The sequence below is a fragment of the Trachemys scripta genome, chromosome 1 (assembly GCF_013100865.1).
Source record: "Trachemys scripta elegans isolate TJP31775 chromosome 1, CAS_Tse_1.0, whole genome shotgun sequence".
Classification (NCBI taxonomy): domain Eukaryota; kingdom Metazoa; phylum Chordata; order Testudines; family Emydidae; genus Trachemys; species Trachemys scripta.
Genome location: NC_048298.1, coordinates 229,978,689 through 229,998,255, shown reverse-complemented (window position 1 = coordinate 229,998,255; position 19,567 = coordinate 229,978,689). Strand labels below are relative to the sequence as shown.

The following is a 19,567-nucleotide window of genomic DNA, read 5'->3' as shown; positions in this document are numbered from 1 at the left end:
AAGTCCCTGTGTTTAGGCACTGCACTCTCGGTGCACCCACAGAGGCACTATGCACTCCAAAAGAGAGAGGCAGAGGAATAGACAGGGTTATCCTCTTCTCATGCATACTGGCCAACAGAGCAGGGCAGGTGTACAGGGTTGGGAGCAGGCTGTATCATCCACAGACAGAATTCCTCTCTCCTTCGCAGAGCTGCCGTTCAGCTCTGCACTCCCAGCACCTGAATGCCTCTGTCAGGCCCTAACATAACATACATGTTGACTTAAAAATTACCAATACATTTTGAAAATACATAGTTGAAAATTCATCACCCGTCTTCACTTACCTTCCAAGACCTGAGTTCAAGGTTCTGATTTCCTCTGCCAGAGTCAAATCAGAGTTAAGAATCCAAGTTCTCTACTGTGATGACATCAGTTATTGCAAAGGGAACACAGAATCCTCAGTTGATTTTGGCAGCCAGGGCAAAGAGATTTTGAAATGTTTGGGTTTCAAATCTATTGGCTTGTCATTATTAAGTCAGGATGTGTTTTCCATTAGACTCTCATTTAGGATCTTCAACCATTTTTAACATCTTAACACCTTTTCTATCACCCACCAAGCACACTTAAAAGAAGTACTGTAGTTTATTTTTTCTCTATCTCACATGAATTGAATCAAATCTAAATAAACTTTTTGTTTATATGTTCATTTTAAGGGAGTCTAGATCCAAAAATTACTTGCGTTTGTTGTGACATTTCTTTTCTTTGCGGTAGGAAATAATCTCTCAGGTGCTTTGTTGGCTGGTTCTTGCTCACATGCTCAAAGTCTAACTCAGGGATCGGCAACCTTTGGCACACGGCTCACCAGGGTAAGCGCCCTGGCGGGCCGGGCTGGTTTGTTTAGCTGCCGCGTCCACAGGTTCGGCCGATCGCGGCTCCCACTGGCCGCGGTTCGCCGCTCCAGGCCAATGGGGGCAGCAGGAAGTGGCGCGGGCCGAGGGATGTGCTGGCCGCAGCTTCTCGCAGCCCCCATTGGCCTGGAGCCCCTCCCTCCCAGCAGTGTCTTCTATGTACAAGCTGGGCTCTGCCAGGTCCAGCGGCCCCTAGTGGCGGCCAGCAGCATCGCAGCCCATTTCTGTGGGAGAAAGGAAATTCTGCACGCACAATGTTAATTTCTGCAAAATTCTGGATTGCTCAGTGGTGCAGAATTCCCTCAGGAGAAAAGGCTTGCAAATGTGTTACCTCAAATATGTGATTTGTTTTAAATGTGCTATTTCCTTCTTTGGCACTGGAGTGTTCAGTGTCTCGGTTGCCAACCTCAAATCCTGAACTAGCTTCATTTCAGTGATTTTTTTTTTTTAATTTTATCTATAGGAGACCCAATACTGCAGGAACATCGCTCAAATAACTCCCATTAATGGAGTTCCACACACACAAGCCTTGTTAGTGGCCTATGACTTCACACAAGCTTGCAAAAACACTTAAGCATGTATATCGCTTTACATGTATGAGTATTAACCCACCAGGTCTTTAAAATCTAAACTTGCATGAGGGAAGTTATGCACATGCCTCAATATTTGCAAGGTCTGGGCCATCATTTGTAAAGTGATGAGGGATCCTTCAGAATGGCTGGCATGATATAAACATACAATGTATTCCCTTTTGTCTTTTGGGGTAAATCACTGTGCACAAACCTTAAAAACAACCCATCGCTGTAGGAGAACATTGTGTGTGCCTTTTGGATCCACTGAAAAGTTATAAAAATAAAAGTAATTGACTTTTGTATTGAGAAATTGTAGTAGGAGTGACATTCTAGAAAGGAATTCTAGGAAGGAGAGCAAAATAATATATTGTCCAGAAAATCCAGGCTTTGAAATTACAAGAAAAGTACTTCTTTCTGTCTTTCTGCATAAAAAAGACAATTTTTTTTATATCTAACTAGGATTGCATTAAAGCAATATATGTAGGAAGCTTACTATTCTTCAAAAGAAGTTGTCTTTCTAGTTGTCTCAGACAATTTTTTGGTAGGGCTGTTTTCCAAGAAAGCAGTAGACTTTTTGATGTAAAGGTAGCAGTTTTCTCTGTAATAAACTCTCTTGGCGATCTAGTATGGATCCAACCAAAACTTACAGCTCATGTTGCACAGCAGCTTAGAGAAAAAAGATGTCAGAGCTGCTTAGCAAAACCTTTCAGAGATGCTTAGTCTGATATGAAAGCATAGGGTGTGTACACTGAGAGAAACATATGGTATGTTAAAAAACAAAGGAAAATATGTAGGCTGAAATATCCTAAATGTCATATACGTTATAAAGCCTTTCTTAAAATAACTTGCTTATTTATGAATTAACAAAGAGAAAGTAACGTGGAATGAAATACGCATCCACAAATAGTATGTTATAAAACAATGATACAGTACGGTATATGTGGTTTTCCCTTCTCCCGCTCCCCCCCCCCAAAAAAAACCCATTTGCATTAGTTCTGAAAATATTTGCTTTTAAAAATATGCTTGGAATACATGACTTTGCTTGCATATTAAGGTCATGACTTTCAAAAAGGTCTCAAATTTAGTCTGACTTTGCACCTGCATGTTGTTGTGGTGATGAATAACTATAGACATATTTTACAGCCCTTAGATAAGTAAGCACCTCATTTTCAGATACTTAGACATCTCAGTGCTATAAAATACATCTGTAATTTTTTTTGTGCCTGCAAATATTTGTGGACACAAAAATGTGGGAGTAATATCTGAGGCTATCTCTGAAAAATTAAGCCTTACAGCTTCAGTTACTTTAACTTTTAGTGTTAGAGAAAATAATTTTCAAATATATGGCAAGTGATATAGGACTGCACATAGATAACAGTGGCCAATGATTATTTAATCATTTTCCTTTTCCACCTCTTACGTATGTGCAAAATCACCGAAGCGCAAATATGTCAACAACAAAAGTTCCTTTTGTATCTAAAGATTAGTTCTACAGGTTTAATCTTATTGTTCAAACAACTAGAGAGAAATACATTAAAGAATAACCTTCACACAATGGTATGCAGTCTGATCCTGCAGTCTTTATGCAGGCAAAATTCCCATTGCCAGATCAAGCCCCTGGTCTTGAAGGAAGAGAAATTCTGTTTGAGAAAAGTTTGAAAGCAGACTAAGACCTGCAATTTTGGCAGATAAAATGCCCCCTTCTAAGTGTGCTCTTGTAAAGCACTAGCAGAATTAAGGGATTCTCACCTCAATATACATGCGGCTGGCAGTACTTTTCCATTTATTGCCACATTTCCAAAATGAGGGCAAACTTCATTCAAGAGGAGGAAGGAAATACCATAGTTCTTTCAAAAACCTTATATCAAATTAGTTTTAAAGAAACAAATAAAAGATGCAGCCATGAGTGTGAACATATTCTGAATGACTGAATATGATTCTGAATCACTGCCCAGTACCCTTTATTACTTGACAAAGCTATTCAATAACTAATTATTTTTAAATATCTTAAATTATTTTTTCTACCCAGTGAAGCAAAAAGCAAAAGAATAGTACTTAGCATTAATATAATGTTTTTAATCCATAGATCTCAAAATGTAGTCCAAAGTTGGGTATCTTTAGCCCTATTTTACAGATGGGGAAACCAAGGCACAGGGAGGTTTCGTGGTATGCCCAATGGCACACAGCCCATGGAAGATCTAGGGAAAAAAACAAATCTTCTGACTTCCAATCCTGTATCCTGCTCACTGGACACCCCGTCTCTCTAAAAAGCAGAATACACAAGTCTTAGAACTCCTTGGTGTTCTTCCTGTGAGTAATAAGCAGAAACAACAATTGAATTGTGCTTAAGACTTGCTACCAAGTTTTACTGTAACTTGGCCTTAATTTTAAAAAAATTATTAACAAGGACTCTTGGTTCCACCCTGACTATCTGTATTCCCCAATCCTTTGACTTGCCATATCACAAGTCAGAAAAGCACATTGACAGCCCAGTGACTGAAAGAGATAAGAAAGAAAAGAGTTATTCAAGGTGAATTAGAAGGCCAATGAACTGAGGAAAAAGGTGAGAGAAATATTTATTTTGTGGATAGCCGCTCCATGCCATGGCTACTGGGCCTCCACTGCCCCTCAGAATCCCACGCTTTTAAAGGAGAGTCTCAAATACTCTTTAGACTGCTTCCTTGTCCTTCCTTCTCCCAGTTTCCATTCTTTGTTGTATCCACCCATTGTCTTTTATCACTTGCATAGACTGTAAGCTGTCTGGGACAGAGACTCTTTTATTATGTGTGTAGCCTGTCTAGCCATCCCTCCCTCCAATGGGGCCTCCATCCTTCACGGAAGCCTTTGGGAAACAGAAATAATAAATAATCAGATACATGTGTTATGCTGCCTGCAGTAGTTCTGCCAAACCTGTTTGTGGAAGAGGTAGTAAATCCTGCCCGGCTGTGTCTCATTTCTGAGATGACAGTACTATTCTACCTCTCTCTTTCCTGCCAGACTTGGTTTCTGTCATAGCAAAGACTATCATAAAAGCAAATGTACAGACTGGTTCGTTAAAACAGCCTCCTTCCCAAAGGATAAACAGATCAGCTATTGCTCCTAAGAATGCAACTGTCACAACTTTGCCATCCAGGGTCAGGTCCATACAGATTCAGATAATTTCTTTGAAAATAATTACAAAAAGCTGCTTGCCATTAGTACAAGAGTGCTCTCTTTCCATCTTTTGAGGTGATAGCTGCCCCTCTAACATGGCTGACAGGGACGTTGAGTTTTTCAACCTTGAAGAAGTATTATAAGAAGAACATAACTACTTGATGTCATCTTCTCCTATTTATTTATAAACATTATTATTATGGTAGCACCCTGTGATGGGGTGGAATAGACCCAGAGGCCCTCTGGTAGAGGCCTCAGGGTCCTGCGAAACCCTGTCCCAGTGAGGAGCCTAAGACAGTCTGCTGGCAGGGACCAGGGGAGCTGTGAAGGAGCTCCTGGCTGGCTGCTGGGACTGAGTAAGGACTGAGTCCAGGGAGGGCCACAAGAAGACAGTGACTTTAGGGAGGAAGCCCTGGGAGTACGGCCCCATACCAGGGCCAGGACAAGGTAAAGACTATATACCCCGGAAGGGGTTTGTTCTGGCTCAAAAAACAGACCGTGTGAGAGACTTGGCTGGAGGACTGAGTCACTGAAAAACCACCTGAGAAACCACTGACAGGGGTCACTGTAAACTAAACGATTGCAGACACACCTGACCAGAAGGGGGTGCTCATAAGAGATGGGTACCACCACATTACACACCCAAAGACACCAATGCATTACTGTTGTGCTAGGCACTGTTTACACTAATAACAAAAAACATGGTCCAAGTATATATGATGAGAGACAGTAGATGCCTACAGACAAACTAACAGGAGAACAAGGTAACAATGAGACTATTATGTTTAGCACAGTAAGCAGTGGTCACAACATGTCAGCTGCCTAGTCATTGTACAGTGTTTTGTAGGCATCACTTTAGAGGTGAGTTTTGAGGGCAGTTGAAGAAGGACAATAAGGTAATGTTGTGGTTTTTACAGAGAGTTTCTAGCACCCATAAGGAACAGTCCAGGAGAAAGTACAAAGGTGTTTGAGGGAATTCTGGCATCACTGGCAGCATTGAGGGAGAAGTCAAATGCTCAATATCCTATAAGAGATGTTAGATCAGAGACAAGTCACGAGGACCTTCAAAGGGAAGACAAGTAGTTTTTGTTTGATGCAGTGAGAGTCAGTGGAGGGATACAAAGGGCGGGGGGTGACATGGTTAGAGCGATGAGCTAGGAATGATCTTTGTATCAGAGTTTTGAATGGATTTAAGATGGCATTTTTCAAGGTCATAAAAGAGGAGGAAACAGTAGCGAGGAGTGAGATGAGGACCTAAATTAGTGTTTTAGTTGTGTGGACAGAGAGGAAGAGCGCTGATCTTAGAGGCGCTTGGCAGGAAGGAGCAGTAGGATTGAGACATGGCTTAGTCATATGTGTCTAGAAAGACAGCTGCCCAGTTTATGCACCTGAGTGAGAGAGAGGATGGTGGCAGTGTGCATGATTACTGAAGTAGGGGAAGGGAGAGGGCTCGGGTGGAAACCTTAAGAGCTCAGTTTTGGCCATATTGAGCATAAGTTGATGGATGGACATCCAACAGGAAATGCTGAAGAAACAGGGGATGTAAGGGTATATGACTACTTGATTTAGGATTAAACTTGCCACCTTGTCCATTACCATGGGGGTGCCCTCAATTTATTACTGGGGGGGTGGGAGAGGGCAGGAATGGATGGTTCCCCTCCATGTGCTGGTAAATTTCTCTCATCTGGGCAACCCCAGATGTTAATTGTTTATTATTAATCATGTTTCTGATGTTAGTGTCTAAGGGCCAGCCAAGAACAGGCCCCATTGTTAGGGCCAGCCCACAGCATTTTGGTACCTGAGGCGGGGAGCTGAAATGACGCCCCCATGCTCCCTCGCTTGGGCCAAAACTTTGAAAGGTCTCAATTCTACCTTCTTCCTGTTCTACTCCTCTCATAGTACTGCTCTGCTACCTACCCCAGTAAAGGAGAACTAACAACTTAAAATGCCTTGTTCAAAAATGTTAAGTAACACTTAACTTTCAAACCCCTGAACAGCAAATGTAACTTTTCTTGTCTGCACAGTAAACACTGGCATTTTTATCTGTTTGAATAATCAAAGTGGTGCTTACCGTGCTTTCTTGGTTGCAAAGATTTGAACTGCTTCCTGAAGGTCCACAGTCTGGGCCAGCTCATGCCCTATTGAGATGGTTGCAAGGCTGACTAGCCTCTCCTGTGTAATTGTGGAGCATAGATGTGTTTTTATTAATTTCAGCTGGGAGAAGCTGCATTCTCCACTGGCAACTGTTACAGAAAGTGTTAGAAGTATGTGCAGAGCAGCAAAAGCATTTGGAAAGAGGGTGGTCATCTTATTTGTGCACATATAGTCCAGAACAGCCTTTGGAGTTGATCCTGCTGAAATGTATCTTGAAAGGGCTTTCAGTTCATCACCTAAATCACTCGCATCAATATCGCACATGCTGTCATATGTCAACACTGTTTCTAGTACCCTGCATTGCTGGTGTAGGTCTTCTTCACCAAGGAGTTTGGGAATATCATACAACATCCCAGATATACTGCTGTGTTCCTTGAGCTGCATGAAACGTTCTTCAACTGACTATATTGCACAATCTAGCACCTGGTTAAAGAATTCAACTTTGAATTGTTGTTTGGGGTCTCTTATGGGATTATCCCATGTCTTGTAATCAAAATGTCGTCTTCTTCGGTGACTCTTGTATTCTTGAATGGGTGGGAAAATAGCTTCATTGTGAAGTTCCTCTGCCAACTTCTGTGCACTCTTCAGACTGTTTTGAAATCCCTCATCTGACCGGTAAGACTGTAGGTATGACTTTGCTTTGTCCAGTTGTTCAATTGGTCAAGGTCAAGGTCAACACCTGGAGTCTCTTGCTTACAACATTTATTTCAAACAATATGTCATGCCAGAACACTAAGCCACACAGAAATTTGAAGTTATGTATGTTTCTGGTGATTCCATTTCCCTCTGCCACTGTTCTCCCATGAACAGTTCCTGTCATAGCATTATCCTCCATAATGGCAAATACGGTATCATCCATCTTCCCAATTTGATGTTTGATAAGTTTTATCGCCTCCACTCGAATATTTCCCATCATGTGGCACTCAGTGGTTTCAGTGTCAGAGAGGATGTTCCCAGATGTTGCTTCAAAATTTGCCATTGATGAGTTGATGCAGAGAAAAATACATAGATGCTTTGAATTACATTAAAAAATTCAGCAGCCTCACTAGAAGCTGACGCTGCATCACTGACCACCAAGTTCAATGAATTAGAATTGCATAGGACAAAAAAAGCTTGAGGGTTTAACTCTGGGATCCGTGTCTGCACTCCTCTGTTCTTTCCTCTCATGTTGGCATCATTATCATAGCCCTGACCTCTCATGTCAGCTATCGCAATTCCTGTATCTTCCAGCTTTTTAAGAAGCACATTTGTCATACCAGCTCCTGTAATATCATCAATGTTAATAAATTCTAGAAAATGCTCTCTGACAGTCACCATTGCAGGCATAGGCGCCGACTCCATGGGGCCAGAGCAACCATGGAAAAAAATTGGTGGGTGCTGAGCACCCACCGGCAGCTCCCCATGGCCCCGCCCCACCCCGCTGCTCCAACTCACCTCCGCTGCGAGCGCGCCGCCACGTCCTGCTTCTCCTCCCTCCCAGCCCTTGCGCCATGACACAGCTGATTAATGGGGGGGAGAGGGTAGAGGAGAGGGAACGCCGTGTACTGGGGCAAGAGACAGGGCCAGGGCCGGGATTTGGTGAAGGGATCCAATAGGGGCTGGGAGGGGGCGGAGTTAGGGCGGGGACTTTGGGGATGGGGATGGAATGGGGCGGGGATGGGTGGGGTCAGGGTGGGGCCAGGGACGGGGAAAGGGGTGGGGGGCGCGGGCACCCACCGGTGCTGGAGAAAGTTGGCGCCTCTGATTGCAGAGACAGTTTCACTAGGTTCTGTTGTTACAAAACGCACCATTCAAGTCATTTGTTCCGTGTGGCTGATGTCAGGTGTGCAGTCCAGAATAACAGAGTAATATCTTGCTGACTTCAGATCTGCCACAATCTTCTGTTTGACTTTTGTTGCCAGTAACTGTATGATCTCATTTTGAATTGTTTTTCCAAGGTAGTGGTGTGTGTACATTTCTTGGGTGGTGACTCTTCTCAGATGCTCCTGGAATACAGCATCAAACTCGGCCGTCAGCTTCACAGTTTTAAGGAAGTTTCCATTCTTTAGCGCATACAGCTGATCTGAAGTGCCATGCAGTGCTAGGTTTTGGGTAGCAAGCATTCTCACAATGGCAATGAGCCTTTTCAGAACATTTTTCCAGTAAAGAGACTCTGATGCAATCTTCTCTTGATGCTGATCATTTATGGTGGCCTTTAACCTTAGTCTCATCTCAAGCTCTTTCCACCCCTGGAATGTTCTCTGGTGATTTGCTGCCTTCTCATGGCATGCCAGATTTCTAGCCAGATTTTTCCAGTCCTTTGTTCCTGTAGAACCCAATGTGGCTGGAACATTAGACTGGAAGAGTTTGCAACAAAAACAGTGTGCAGCATTCTGGGTTTTTGGGTAAATAAGCCATGGCCTCTCCACTTTGTCACCATTGGAGATTTCACACCAGTAATGTGTTGGATGGAAACTTCTATTTTCTTTGTCTTTGGGGAACATGAAGTTATTCACTTGCTGTGGCCCATGCAGTACAAGGAAGTTCTTCAGGCTACTGCTCAAGTGGGTCCATAGTCCTGGATCATCTAGACTTAAGGAACTAAACTCAGCAGCAGCTGTTTCTTGTGCCTCCACCACACACTTCTCTGATCTACACTTTTCTTCAGGAATGTGCATGGTTACATCCATTTGAGATGGAAATACGGATGCTGCAGTAGCTGCCAGATCACCTGCACTCTAACTAACTCTAAGATCAGGCATCTCCTCATCACTCAAATCCTCACTGGGGCCGGAAGGCTCACCCTGACATTTGTGTCTGTGTATCACAGGAGAGCTCCTTCCTGCTTAGATAGAAAAGCTTCCTTTGCTTTCTTTCTTTTTCTGAATGCTGCCTCAGAGGGGCGTTTTCTTCTTTCACTCATGACTGCTGTTCTGTGCCAGCTATAGTGGCTCTCAACACTCAATTGAAGGGGACAAATAAGCAGGCTGGTAGCAGGTCCTGATGGAGGGAAGATATCAGCGACTTAACGGCCTAACTGGCTCCTACTACTTCAGTTGACTGCCTGTTCTCCTCAAGTGGGTTCAGGGAAGCAGCAGGAAACTGGAAGCTCCCTGAGAAGCTGGTGTTAATCATTCCAGGCTCCTGGGGGTGCTAGAGAGGTACATAAGAGGCTGCTCCTCCTCTCTCTCCCTGCAGCTCCTGCTGCTTTCTGTTATTCCCTCTCACCTTTTCGCCTGCCTGCCTGTTATGTCTCTTGTGCCGTCCTTCCTCCAGCACAGCACCCCACCATTCTGTGCATCTAGAGCAGAGAGAATACATATGCACCAGCAGCAGACACAATATTCTACACTCTGGGTCCTAGTGGCGCCGTCCTCCCTCTCCCTCCCCTCCAGTCTAGCACCTGAGGCGACTGCCTCGGTTCATCTCATGGTAAGGCCAGCCCTGCCCATTGTGCTAGGCACCATACCAACACAAAGAATCACACAATCCCTGCCCTAAAGAGTTTACAGTCAAAACAGACAAGACAGACACAGAGTCGGGAAAGGCGTGAAAGCATAGTGAACAATGTAATGGCAGCAAACACCATGTTGGTGCCATGATTTTTTTTTTTTTTTTTTTTTAGTTCGGAGGGATGAGCGAAAGAGAAAGGGGACATTGAAGGAGATGAGGGGGGCAGGATAGTGAAGAAGAGAGTAACAGGGGCAGGTATGAAGTGAAGCTGAGGTGAAGCAACTGTGAGGGAGGGAGAGGGTTGGAGCCAGTCAGCGAAGGGCAGAGAACGTCCAGTCAGAACTGTAGAAAGATCTCTGAATGCCCAAATGCCCCTGCTTTGGCTGCTTCAATGACTATGTAAGTGTTTATACAAAGTGGAACAGCTTCAACCAGAGAGACTGAGAGAAACACTTCAGAACTGAACCCAGGTCTCCCATATCCCGGGCAAGTGCTCTAGCCACTGGGCTAAAAGTTAATAGGGAGGTGCCATCATCACCTCTTTCTCCTCGTTGTCTGGTGTTTCTTGCAAAACAAAAACAACACATCTTAGACACCTGACTCCAGGAGAAGGTTCACAGCTATGGATTCCAAGCAGAGATAGGTGCCTCCCTCCAGCCTGAATTTAGGCATTCAAGTCCCAAAGAGGGGTGGAGCTTAGAATACACCTTCTCATTGGCATCTGCTGTTGGCTGGCTTTGGCGGGGAGCCACCTAGCATGCTGGCTTTTGTGGATCCCCTTCTTAGGCACCTCTCTCTCCCTATTCGTTGTATAGGGAGCCTGGGTGCCTAACTCAGATTTTGTTGATTCCAGTGATTTTTCTAGGTACCTAAAAGTTATGCAGTCTGTTTGTGAATCTGGGCTTTCGTCTCTAGAGAGTAGTGAGAATCAATGAGAGAACCATCTGGTTCCAGTTGCAGTAGCACTGTCCAAAGTTACCCAGCGGTTTCCAAACCTTTCTAGCACTTATTCTTAAGAAGCATTAGACAAATTTTGCTCTGCTGAACTTCCCTGTGAAATCTTCCTCACTTGGTGGTTAGTGGCAAACTGCCTGTTAAAAGGAATCTTTCTGTCAAAACCACAGTAGTGGTCACAGATACCAGTCATCTGGGCTGTGGGGCTCTGTGGGATGCAGGATGATTCAGAGGAAATGGTTATTTTGGGAGAAAAGAATGTATCAATGTTTTAGAACATGGGGTTCAAGAGGCAAGCACTATTAGCTTTCAGGGAGTCCTGCATAGTGAAACCAGTGGTATCCCGGGCAGATAAGCAACCAGTGCTGCATTATTTGAATAAAACAGGCACCTGCAGTATTTTCTTGTGGGAGGAGTCTAATTTTGTAGGGGAATCCAGTCACCTGATTGATGATCTGAGCTGTATTGCAATTCTCTCCACAGAGCTTCTTGCTACACTACTACTGCTGGCCTGGAGTTGGAGAGATTAATCCTTGTGCGTGAGAGCTTTTCCCTCTCAATTAGTTGACACTCTGTCTTAAGAGTTCAAGTATCACCACTGTTTGTTGGAGAGTATGGGAAATATTTTTCTTGGTGTCACTCCAAAGCCATTACCATTACCTCCTGCTCGCATTCTGAGATTCTGGATTTAGTTTAAGATTGCTTTTCTGTCAGAATCCCTCAGAGCTATCTGAGTAAGGGTGTCTGGGCATCCAGTTGACTCGTGTCCCTTAGTGATCAGCTGCCTTCAGGTAGTGTCTTTTAACAAGCCCTCGGGTTAGACACCTCATCCTCGTTGTCTGGATTATTCCTTCACTCCCTTGGAGTCCCTGTACTCTGTACACCAGAAAATGACAACTTCTTACAGTATTTTTCTTTGTTGCTGTGGTTCCCGTGAGAAGAGACAGTAACAGTTCTGTAGCTCTGTGTTTTCATCTTTTCCTTCTTATTTTAGACAGTGATGACAATTTTTTTTAAGAATTGCCCTTTTCTTCATTCCTATCCAAGACAAATCATCTACTTTCACCTCTTCCAGGAGGTGTGATGCCCAGCTATGGGCAGCCTTGCCTAGTGGTCAGGGCAGGAGGGAAGCCTAATGGTTGGAACAGGGACAGCCAGGCCTAGTGGCCTGAGTCAGGAGCCAAGTTATCAAACCTGGGGAGCGAGCCGGAGCCGAGAGCCAGAAACCAGGAGCCAAGGGTCAGAGCCGTGTTCAGAAATTGAATGCCAAGTCCAGGGAGCGAGCAAGAGCCAAAATTCAGGAGTCAGAAGTCGGAGCTGAAGTATCAACCCAAGCAGGAGCAGGAACAGGAGCCAGGAATGGGAACTGGGAGCAGGAATCGGGCACTAGGAGCAGGAGGAGTCTGGAGAAAGGGCTAGGAGCAAGGGGGAGCTGAGAACAGGACCAGAATCACAGCTGCGACCATGGAATGTTATGGAGCAGCCGGGGACCCAGGCCTGTTGCACAGTTTAAAACTGTGCCTGCTGAAGTCTTCAGGCAATCAGGAGGCCATGTTCATCAGCAGAATCAGCTGAGGGCCATGAGTAGGGGCTGGGTAGGTCTTTGGAAGGATGTAATATTACTCAGGCTTTGTTCTTCCCTTTCTAACAACCAGGAGTGCTTCTGGCACACACTTGGTGTCAGCCTGCAAAATTTTATCCTAAAAGAACCAAGGATTTTCAGTCTTTCAACCAATTGCATTTTTCATGGTAGGGTTCTAGGAGGAGTACAAAAGCCTCTAAGTTTACTTATGCCTCGGCTCATGGAGCTTGTATTTTGGAGTCGTAGTTGGCTGAAGGCCCTGGGTATGATCTCAAAGACAGTGACTGGTATTTGGGCCATGAGCACTGCATGGAAGCCTTAGTCAAACTTTGACTTTCTAATTCTCTTTAACCATTTCTGCACTTTCCCACCAGGCATTACGGGGCTGAAATGTTTGCATTGGCAGATGCAGGTTTTCACCACACAGGGCTTGCCTGCACTTGCAATGCTACAGTGGCGCATTGGCATCAGTAATCCTCCTCCCCGAGAGGCGGTAGCTTGGTCGACAGAAGGATTCATCCATCGACCTAGCGCTGTCTACACCAGGGATGAGGTCGGCTGAACTACATCACTCTGAGGGGCGGCTTTTTCACACCCCTGAGCGATGTAGCTGGGTCGACTTAACTTTTTAATGTAGACCAGGCCACAGTGCTGACATCAGAGGGGTGACTCTTCTTGACACTTTACTGTCTGATTGCTTTGTTTCCCACATACTGCCTCTCTCTTGTCACGCTTGTCTTAATTGAAAACTGGGTTGTGTTAGAACACGACCCTGAGACGTTGGGTTAACTAATACAGTGTTAAACATGACTTTGCAGGCAGTGAAGACAGGGACAAGTAATAGTAAACATCCTGTCCAGTGATTGTGGTTAACGCTTTGGTTCCAGTAGAGTTTACTCATGTCCAGAAAAAACTATGTAAAACACAATGGTCCTCCCTGTCTCCACTCACTGCAACAGCATGTTGAGCATCACATTAGTTAATATGTCTGCAAGGTTGTGTTCTAACACAACCTAATTTTCTAGTGAAGACAAGTTGTACAGGACTTCCTGACAGCTCCGAAGAATCCCAGACGTTAGTACCAGACACTTCAGAAGTTAGGATTTCCTCTGTAAATGTTGTTCTTGTATTTCATTCACCAGTCTGAAATGACACTCTCTGGCAGTGTTGATTTTTCACTTACGTGTGATACACAAGTGCCTGATACTTTAAAACTTGATCCTGCTGCCATCTACATCAGTGGCAAGACTCCCAGTATAGAGAAGCAGGCCCACAGGTAGTTAGTGTTTTAGGGTTAGTGTTATTTTTCTTGTACCTTTTAAGCACTGTGAGATTAACTTGTTGTTTACTTAGGAGTAAGAGCTATTTCTGCTTGATGGATCAAATTCACCACTGGTGTAAGTGGGTGCAACTATTTAAGTCAATGGAATTTCCACTCATCCACTTACCCCAGCAGTGAAACTGGCCTGTTGCATTCATTTTTGTGGCTTTCCATTTTAACATTTCTCTCTTTTTTTAGTGCTATGGAAGCATTGCCTTGGTATTTAGGAGAGAGAGGGCAAGATCAAGAGTGGTCAGCTGTTGACAGTTTGCAATTGACAATTGCAGTGTTGATGTAATTTGACTGGTGCTGCTTTATATCGCTCATATGACAGGAGTGACACGGTGACACTCTCTGGACAAAGATACAGAAGCATTACTTACAAATAAAATTGTAATTTAGCAAAGTGAATAATGAACAGTAATATCAAAACTCCTCAAGGGGTCAAAATAAAATGTTCTGTAATCACATTTCCTGTAATAACAAATCAGTAAAATGAGAAAGTGGAGGAGCTAAAAGGAATTAAAGTTTTCTTTCCAATAACCTTGTTTCCAAATGAATCTGTCAACAGAGAAGACTGTGCCTTCCCCAGTGATTACAGCAGACTCTGCAGGAGGAACTGACAGCCAGTCAAAGCCAGCCTGGATTACTATAGCAAGACAGAAGCACAGGGACATTCAACAGGAGCCAGAGCCTACTAAAGAAGAGAAACTTGTGGCTCAGGATGTTAAGTCAGACACAGAAAAACAAAATAAGGAGAAGAAAAGAATGGAGGTGCTTACAGGCAAACTTGTTTAATGCTTTTGTGTAAAATTGCTGTTGCATTCTTGGTTTGGATCAGTTGCTATTAAATAATTCTGTAAAAATCTAATTATTATTGATACTTAATTACAAAGGCTCTGATCCTGCAAACACTTGTACATGTGCATAGTCCCATGACTACTCTCATGAATAATTTTACACGTGAGTGATTGTGGGATTGCTCCTTGAGTGTAAAATTACTCATCTGCTTAAATGCTGGCAGGATCAGGCCTAGCTTTGTGTATATATACACATTGACTGATGTGGTAACTTGTGCAATCCCTACTGAGGGAATCTGTTCTTTTTGTGTGTATTTAAAAACCCCACACACATTTCATAGTAATCCAAAATCTCAGTGATTTAAGCCTGACAGAACAGCTTGGTTTCAAAACTGCCTCGCCAACAATTTTCAGGGTCTGGAGAAATGAAATAAGGTAAAAATAACTTTTCTGTTTGACACTCAGTGACAATACCAAAATCTTGTGAAGACCATATCTATAACAGGGTTCAAAACAGAAGTAGATAAGTTCATGGAAGATAGGTCCATCAATGGCTGTTAGCCAGGATGGTGTCCCTAGCCTTTGTTTACCAGAAGCTGGGAATGGGCGACAGGGGATGAATCACTTGATGAGTACCTGTTCTGCTCATTCCCTATTGGGCTCCTGGCATTGGCCGCTGTCAGAAGACAGGATACTGGGTTAGATGGACCATTGGTCTGACCCAGTATAGCCGTTCTTATGTTCTTATATATGTTCTTATGATCTAGATTTTGGCTCTTTGTACTGTGATAAATCAGATTTATATGTGATGGTGACTCTGGATATTAGCTAGCATTGCCTCTTAGAAAACTCATGCTAAATAATTCCTTACATGAAGCTCTCCTGATAGAAAGTGAGGTTAGTGTATTGTATTCTAAAGTTTTAAAAGAGGCCTCTCTACAGGATGACAAACGATAAATAACGGCAGTGAGATTAACAAGAAATGTTCCCTAATGATGTGTCCAGATGAGATTATAAACCATAATAAAGTTTGTACACGTTCACGACACTTAAAACACAGAGGGTCAAATCATCCCCTATTTGAGAAATTCCTTCCTAAGGGCCAGGAATCTCCTGATTTCAAGTTGCAGTGTATCCTGCAGATTGTGCCATGTAGATTGGTTCCATACAACAGCTAAGGGATGTGACCCTTCTAGCCCATAGGTACTCCAAGATTCTAGTGACCATAGGGCATGAGGCTCAGTGCCACTGCACTGCTCCCATTATCTCTGTCCCACATGGTAACAGGGCTCCTTCCAGAAACATACTACTTTACCATGGATTCCCACCATGGGGGAGTTTCACCGGACAGTAGGGGAACCCAAGGAAGAGTATGCTGACATGGTCAGCATTGCCTTCCTTAAGGAAATCGATGAGGATCTGAAAGAAATGGTGCCTCAAAGAACATCTAACCCCAACCCTAGCCTCCTCCACCACCACAGAGCTCTGAACTCTCAGATTTGGGGAGAAGAAAGGGAAACATATTGTGAAGCCACAACTCCCGCAGTGTGCGCCACAAACCATTTTCTGACAGGCATGGCTCCTCTCTATTCACATTAGCAGAGGGATGCATATGGCTGAGAATAAATTTGCAGTGAAAATAACAATCTTCTGCAATCACTGTTGTAAATAAGACAAAATACAGAGGCACTTTTTTAAATTGCAAAATTAGAGTCCTGGAAACAAAACTCAAAACGTTAGAGCTTTATGAACTGGTAATAACTTAAGTGAAATAAATGGAACAAGTGTGTGACAAGACTTTTCCATTGTTATGCAGGAGCATCTTGTTCACTCCTGTGTTGTTCATGTTCTTTTAAATTCCCACTATTGTTCTTTCTCGCTGAATTGTTTAAAACATTTCTACCCGCTTTCCCCCCCCCCCATGTAATTAGGGGTCAATGAAGCAACAAGCAGACTTCATCAGGAGCAAACCTTCACATTTAGCACCTAAAACTTCTTCTGAAGAACAGAGGAATGAGACAAAGTCTGACGTGAACGAGCCACTGCCAAGAGCCAACTCGCTGTCGCATCATGTCCCTGGTATGAAAACAAATGCTTGAAATACTGATGTAGATTCCAATCCTGCAGGCTCTGAAGCATGTGGATGACTTTGCTCATATGAGCAAAATTACCCATGTGCTTAAGAGTTTGCAGGATCCATGCCACAGTAACTTGTCTCTTTCCCACTTCTCACTGGCTGCAGTGAGAGCAAGAATTGTAGTTGTTTCTTTAACACTAGTGTCCACAGTTTTATTTCAAGGAATGCTGCTTATGATGGGCTAATTCTGTAGCAACCTCAATTCTCATTGAAAGCAATGCGAATTGAGGGCATTGGACACTTCACAGGATTGGGACCTAGATGCATTGCCCCCATTAGAGGAAGTCAAGTGCATTCAAATGATGCATTTGATCTATAGTACAATGTTAATTCTTTGCTAATGCACTGTAGAATAAGTTTCCGTGTGGAATGTAAAGCTTTAATTTTGTAGGACAATGTACTGTTTTAAAGAAATAGGTGAGGTCTATAGATGAGCATCAAGCTAACATAACGTATATATATTTTTTTCACAATAGCTCAATCCTCAGTGCTGACAGAGAAAGAAGAAATGAACCAGTTTAAGAAAGTCAGTCACTCTGCTCCAGATCAGCCATCATGGATGGAACTTGCCAAAAAGAAATCCCAAGCTTGGAGTGATATGCCACAGATTATAAAATAGGGTGATACATCTCAGACCAATAGTATATGCTATTTTGGATAATTCAGTAGTCCACGTAATTGAACTTCTGTAGATTAGTTAATCACAATGAAGAATCTATGGTACGTCAGAAGGGTTTTGTTATAAAGCTTTGAAAAAAGAGTGCAATAAGTGCCGTCAACAAGTTTACCGTAAACCGTCTGTAGCAATCAGGATGGTACTAGAAATGGTTTAAGAATAATCTACTTTAAGGACATACCCACCAACTTAGAAAAACATTCTGCCTATATACATTGTGTATTCCCCCCAATTAAATTTGCATAAAATGAGTATTTTTGTTAAATCTTGTTGAACTTTTTGTTGCAAACATTGTTACACCGCTCATTATCTATTTGTGTATTGTCCACTATCAGATCATGATAATATAAATCTGTTTTACTGGTGTTATCTGACAGACACTCTTTAAAGATGTTTGGGCCAATGAGGTATTCATGACTTGTTTTTATTGAGTACTCTATCAGATATTCAGAATTTGCTGTTTGAACTGTGTGATTGGTTAGCTGAGTCACATGGTATGGTTTCTGTCTTCTGATTTAATTCCTGAGGCATAAATAAACTTGTTTGTGCATGAAAATTAATAAAAATTCCTCCTGAAATACTTGCCTGAACAAAACTGGCTGCACAAACGGGCACAGAAAAGCAGAGGAAACAAATGTGTTCGGATTGAATTGGAATCCCATGTATGTATTCATGAATGCTCGTGTCTAGAATTCACCCAGATGCGGGTGTTCTGTTTTTTATGGGAATTCATCATGTTGGTTTGTGGCACCATATTTAGTGGCAATGGATCTGTTTATGATATCAAAGATGAAGATTATGAATTCAGATAAAGATTAACGAGTCAGGGTATGGGACTTGTTGAGCCCAAACTCAAATGTTACAAAACCAGGAACAGAACAGTTAAGGTGCTTCTTCAAATACAATACAACCTCACAGCCTTAACTCTGCCCTCATCTGAATGGCAAAAGGGAGTGGGAATAGCACAGTATGTTTACAAGCTGTAAAAATACTATTTTCATTGTGCCCACTGCTACTTCAAATCAGGATCCCTGTTTATGCAGTTTCATGGGCACCTCTGCTGGTTGTGTAGCAACATTGACACGGGGAAGTGGTTGCTGCTGGTTGGTAGAGATCACGCTGACCTTATTGTACTTCCTCTCTTCCTGCTGTACAATCACAAAGAACCTAACAACAATCCATTAGGAAATTTCCTAAAATTAGTATCCTGCTGTTAAGGGAAACAGTCTCTCCTCCCATAAAAACACTAGAGCAGCGGTTCTCAGACTGTGGATTGGGACCCCAAAGTGAATGGTGACCCCATTTTAATGAGGTCACCAGAGCTGAAGCTTCAGCCCTGGGTGGTGGGCTCAGGTTACAGGCCCCCTGCCTGGGGCTGAAGCCCTTGGGCTTGGGCCCTCCACACCCAGGACAGTGGGGTTTGGGCTCTGCCCCCCCCCCCCCACACACACACACACACCTGGGGCAGTGGGACTCAGGTAGGCTCAGGCTTCAGTCCTCCCTCTTGGGATCATGTAGTAATTTTTGTTCTCAGAAGGGGGTCGTGGTGCAATGAAGTTTGAGAACCCCTGCAATAGAGCAAGGCTGGGTGGTTGTGCTGTATGTGTTTAGCGGCACCTTGATGTTCACTTCCTAGTTTTTATAAATTTGTGGTTTGTTTTTTCCTGCCAGACTAATATTCTTTTAAGGGATATGTAGGGAAACCGTAACTTAGAATGTCCTTGTTTTCTAATCCATGAGTCTGAGATTTTGAAATCTCATGTTTCGTAAGGGTCTGGGGAGCAGAAGGCAATATGTGTTTTAATCAACTTTAATGAAGCATTTGTAAGTCAATTTAGATAAAGAATAAGGCACTGGCATATATAAACACGTGAGATAAATAAGCTGTTTTCATCATAT

General features: G+C 43.2%; 1 protein-coding gene across 1 annotated transcript in view; it reads left to right on the top strand.

Annotated features, from left to right (window-relative positions):
• CRACDL (CRACD like) overlaps positions 1–18,990 on the top strand; it is a 37,967-nt gene extending 18,977 nt beyond the window's left edge. The window contains exons 8-10 of the mRNA XM_034757956.1: positions 14,627–14,829; positions 16,787–16,934; positions 17,469–18,990. Coding sequence (XP_034613847.1) covers positions 14,627–14,829; positions 16,787–16,934; positions 17,469–17,611 — 494 coding nt within the window. The 3' untranslated portion in view covers positions 17,612–18,990. The remainder of the gene's footprint in view (positions 1–14,626; positions 14,830–16,786; positions 16,935–17,468) is intronic.
• The last annotated feature ends 577 nt before the right edge of the window (positions 18,991–19,567 follow it).